Source organism: Apis dorsata, unplaced genomic scaffold (genome assembly GCF_000469605.1).
Source record: "Apis dorsata unplaced genomic scaffold, Apis dorsata 1.3 scaffold_83, whole genome shotgun sequence".
In the NCBI taxonomy this organism is placed as follows: Eukaryota; Metazoa; Arthropoda; class Insecta; order Hymenoptera; family Apidae; genus Apis; species Apis dorsata.
The window spans coordinates 1118056-1122863 of NW_006263381.1; the positions used below are offsets into that span (position 1 = coordinate 1118056).

General features: G+C 22.2%; 1 protein-coding gene across 1 annotated transcript; it reads right to left on the minus strand.

Moving 5' to 3' along the window:
• Positions 1 to 6: 6 nt before the first annotated feature.
• On the minus strand, positions 7 to 1761 carry LOC102681801 (zinc finger protein 84-like). Its single transcript, XM_006611164.2, has 3 exons — positions 1611 to 1761; positions 718 to 1159; positions 7 to 592 (listed from the first exon to the last, which is right to left on the minus strand). The coding sequence occupies exons 2-3, from the start codon at positions 1118 to 1120 to the stop codon at positions 126 to 128; spliced, it is 870 nt and encodes a 289-aa protein (XP_006611227.1). The 5' UTR covers positions 1121 to 1159; positions 1611 to 1761; the 3' UTR covers positions 7 to 125.
• Between the last annotated feature and the right edge of the window lie 3047 nt (positions 1762 to 4808).

The following is a 4808-nucleotide window of genomic DNA, read 5'->3' on the forward strand; positions in this document are numbered from 1 at the left end:
AAATTCAGAACAATTAACAACTATTCTGTTATATCATGAAAATGTCTCTGATAAAGCTCGCTGTATCAATCTCTTAAATTTAAATTGCCTAAATTATAAAACAACTTTAATAAGATAAAAATGTATTAAGTTCTTAAAATAGAAAACGGAGGTGGCCCAGTTTGTCTCATCATCATTGCAAAACTACTTAATCCTTCATCGCCATTATTATGACTATTTTGATTATTTTGTGAACTATTTAGATTTTTATTTCTACTACTATTATGACTTTGCAAGTGTTTTTTTAAATGATCCTTTCTATAAAAAGCTTTGCCACATTCTGTACAAACTTGATTTTTGCTACCAGAGTGAATAATCATATGACGTGCAAGATGTTCATTGCGTTTAAATGCTTTGCAACACATATTACACTGATAAGGCCTATCTTTATTATGTCCTTGTTTATGACGATCTAGATGTTCTTTGCGTTTTAAACTTGCACCACAAATATCACAGATGTGGGGTCGTTGTCTATGATCCTCTAAATGTTCATGTAATGCTTCTCTGTCTTCAAATCTATATGCACATTCTGGACAATGATAAATTAACATACCTGAAATTATTAAATATTTATATCAAAATTTATAATACATATTTTTAGATATAAAAAAAAGTATAAAATATATATAACTTATATTTTCTAGATTTACTAGATCTTTTTAAATTTTTTATATTTACCATTGATATGTTGTGGTTCAACTTCAAATTCAATTTTCGGTCGAATTTCTTGACAATTATGAGTTGAATTATTGCTATTTTCTTCATATTTAGTTACATATGGTAAACCTAATGTACTAGAACATCGTGCTAAATATTCAGAAGTAAGTCTAAAATCTATTTGTAATGGATCAGTCATGGTTGCTGCATCTACTTTTTGAATAGTCTGTGTACCCGAAGATTGATGAGATATTTGAGAACATGTTTCCTTATTTCCACAATTATTTTCATTTCTATTTTCATCTGTATGTTGAGCATGTGATACTGGATGTCCAGAATATGTATATCCAGTCATATTAGGTTGATTATGTTGATGATTGTGCATTTCAGATGAATATTTTATATTACGTGTATCATAAGCCATTTTTTAATATGTAACAAAATAAATTTGTTTATCATTTGCCTATAAATATAAAAATAACGTAATAAAAAATCAACAAATAATGATAAATATAAAAATATATATTACAATTAAAAAAATAACAACTAATACATAACATAATCTTATTAAAAAAAATTGCATTTATAATTTAAAAGAGTTTCATTTTTCCATTTTAAAAAACTGAATAAAAATATTTTATTTTTGTAATTTCTTAAAAAGATTTTGGTAAAACTGTGAATAACATATTAGTTTGAATATGAAAAACAATTTGAAAAAATTCACATATGAAGACAATTTTATCGTAAATTCAACGTAAATGAGATCGTAATGAGAAATTTTATTGAGCAGGTCAGGATAAGTGTCACTTAGCATTAAATATTTTCGAAAATTTTAAATATTCTTAAAAGATATTAAAATAATTGAAAAACAAAACTATTTATCAATATTATATACGTGAATTAAATTTACTCACCCCCTAGGTACAGAGTCAGTCGTAAAATGAGCACGTCACTGATCACTATTTGTTTGTATTGAGCTTGGCCATCTTTACACATCAGCTGCTATACAAATTCCGAGTCCTTCTTCTAACTGGCTATTTATTTTACAAAAATATGTGTGATTCACAAAAAAATATTTAGACGCTGCCATAATTTTGATTTTTATGTACTGTATTTGAAGTAAACATATATAAAACAACAAAAAAATTTGTAATATGTTAAAAAATATATTAAAATATAATAAATAAATATTTAAATGTCAAAAAATAAAGCTTTTTTCGATAAACTTTAAAAAATTTTTAATTTACATATATGAGCTATTATAAATTACTATAAATATTAAAAAAATATCGAAAAAAAATCGAAAAATTTTTGCATTATAAATATATTTGAACAATTTACAAATTTAGTTAAAAAAATTAATATATATATATATATATATATATATATATCATGATAACGTATGGTTTATTTATTTATAAAAAATTATCAAACTGATTATACGATTATAATTATAATTAATAGCAGTATATTTATTTTGCAGTATATTTATTGTATTCTACAATTTCATTTTGAAATATAAATGTTAATTATATGATATAATGCTCGCAATAGAAANCTCTCTTTTAAAATTAAAAATATTTTAATGATTAGTTTTTAAATATTTACGATAATGATATTATTTTTATTTAAATTTAAATTTTTTTTATTTAAATCTTATTTAAATTTATAAACGATAAGACAAAATATGAATGCATTTTCATAATGATAACATTTTGCAGTAAATAAATTAATATTTCAACAATTTAATTTATTTTTTTTATATAACAATAAAATATACGGAAGTATATTTAATTATAAAATATAATAATAAAAAATTATAACAACTTTATAAAATTTGTAACTTTAATAATTTAAAATAAAAATCGAAATGAATTTTTTTTTCAACAAAAAATTGATGAGAGATGTAAATATAGGAGATGTAAATATATATATGAAAGTTAATGTAAGTACACATAATGAATCATGTGTTTGTATATTTAAACTTATTATGTACAAGGATTATATCATAATAAAACAACGATTATATAGTTATATACGTATTTTGTCTATAAGAACTCGTAACATTCGTATATATAATATATGTTGATCACATGATCGCGATGTGATCATATGTAACAAAATTTAATCGTAAATTCGCTATTCTCTTTTTCTTTTATGTCAAGAAATAAAGAAATAAAGAATAAAAGTGTATATCCAATTCGTAAAAATTGATTCGAAATATGAATATTTCTTATTCCAAATATATTTAATTACAAAGTATATGGCATTTAAGATCTTTTATATTTGCAAATATAGAAGTAATTATATTATAAATCAATAAAGATCAATAATATAAAATAAAAATGTAAAAGTAATGACGATGAGTTATTATCGCTTGTATTTAATAAAATATTTATTTATGTTATTATTGAAATGCAATTTCTGCAATATACTCGTAAAATATTTTTTTAATGAAACAATGAAAAATAATAAATTAATATTCGTTTGAGCTTTGGCAGACGCTTGCGAACAATAGATTATCTTTGTTATCAGTGTTCAGTATCAGTAAATAACAAGTGTTCAGAAATATTTAGAGCATACAACATAATATCTCAAATGATAAAATTCTAATCATATCACAAAAACCAATAAATCAATTTTATTCATATATTTTGTGAAATAAAAATGAACATCTTATGAAATACTTAGACGTTGAGCAAAGATATTTAACACATATACCAAAATTCAAAATTTAAAAAATTTCAAATTTTATAAATATCGTGTTAAATTATAATTGTTTGTATTATTTTTATCTCGATTCTTTTTTGTGTTTTTCATATTTCACATCTTTTTTTAAAATATATTTAATATTATAATATTATATATAATAAAATAATAAAGAAAAATATAAAATAATATAAGAAAAATATTTTCTTTAAAAATAATATAATTTTCAATCAATGCTACAAGTTATCATTTTCACATGGCATGGAATATGTTATTGAAATTATTTAAAGTCAATTATAATACGAGTAACAAAGGAACATATCTTGCATATAAGTTGTAATTTACTACGAATAAATCCGACAAAATAAAATTTATAATTTCGTTACGTTGTTGTATGAAATAATATGCTCTTTTTTTTTTTCTTTTCAAAGAATATCATTTTATGTAACGCAATATAATTTTATTATATCTCAAATTTTAGGAGACATTGGAATACACGTGAATAATAATAAAGTATATGGTAATAATACAGTCTCAACATCATCTACTTTCGCGGTTCATGAAAAATCGAAGATATTATCGGCGTGCGGATCAGCTACGTGTATACATGTGCAACAGCATCTTTTTGTTTCAATATTAAATAAATAGTAAATAAATCTTGATAATTCTTAAGTCTATTCGGATCTCATTATTGTAATGAATATTCCCGAAATTTGATCAATATTCGTTTTTCAATTTTGCGAAGAAATATGAAATAAATAAATATTTTTTTGGAATGTTTTTTAATCATGTTTGTTATTAACAATGAAGATTTCTCCGATAAGCTTTAAAAAAAAATGAAATGTATTTGAATCAAAATATTATTTTTTCAAAAAATTCAAATCCATTTTTTACAAATTTTTTTTTCTTCGCTTTTTTTAGTCAATCATAATCTAACATTTTCTCAAGTTTTTTACAGTTTGTCGTTTCGTTATTTTATGATTTAAAATAAAAATGTCGAGAAAATTAGTTGCAATGTGATGAAAATTATATCTAATAAGAGATAACATCTAAATGAGAATCTCGTTCTCAATGATACAAAAATCGCGTGAAGGAATCTCCTCTATTCGAATTCCATCTTTTCGAATGACGATTTTCTACAATGTTCAGTCTCTCGGAGAAATTTTTTTACCGAAAATACGTACATTTATATATACTTATATAATTAATATGATATACGTTGTTCAAAAGTGCTTTTTTGTTAATTACACAAAGAACAAAGTTACATTACGCGACATTTTTTTTTTTATTAATACTATCTACTGAAGAGTCGCGGACATAAAATTAACAAAGCATCACTACAATTCCATCTTCTTTTTTTATCTTATGTTTCTCGAATTTCTAAATGTATATATATATATATA

What these genes read in the sequence shown, in the direction of transcription:
- LOC102681801 (XM_006611164.2), bottom strand. Translation starts at nt 1,120, where the DNA reads ATGGCTTATGATACACGTAATATAAAATATTCATCTGAAATGCACAAT. An exon ending in TGAACCACAACATATCAATG is followed by an intron (nt 593 to 717) that starts GTAAATATAAAA and finishes TAATAATTTCAG; the next exon opens with GTATGTTAATTTATCATTGT.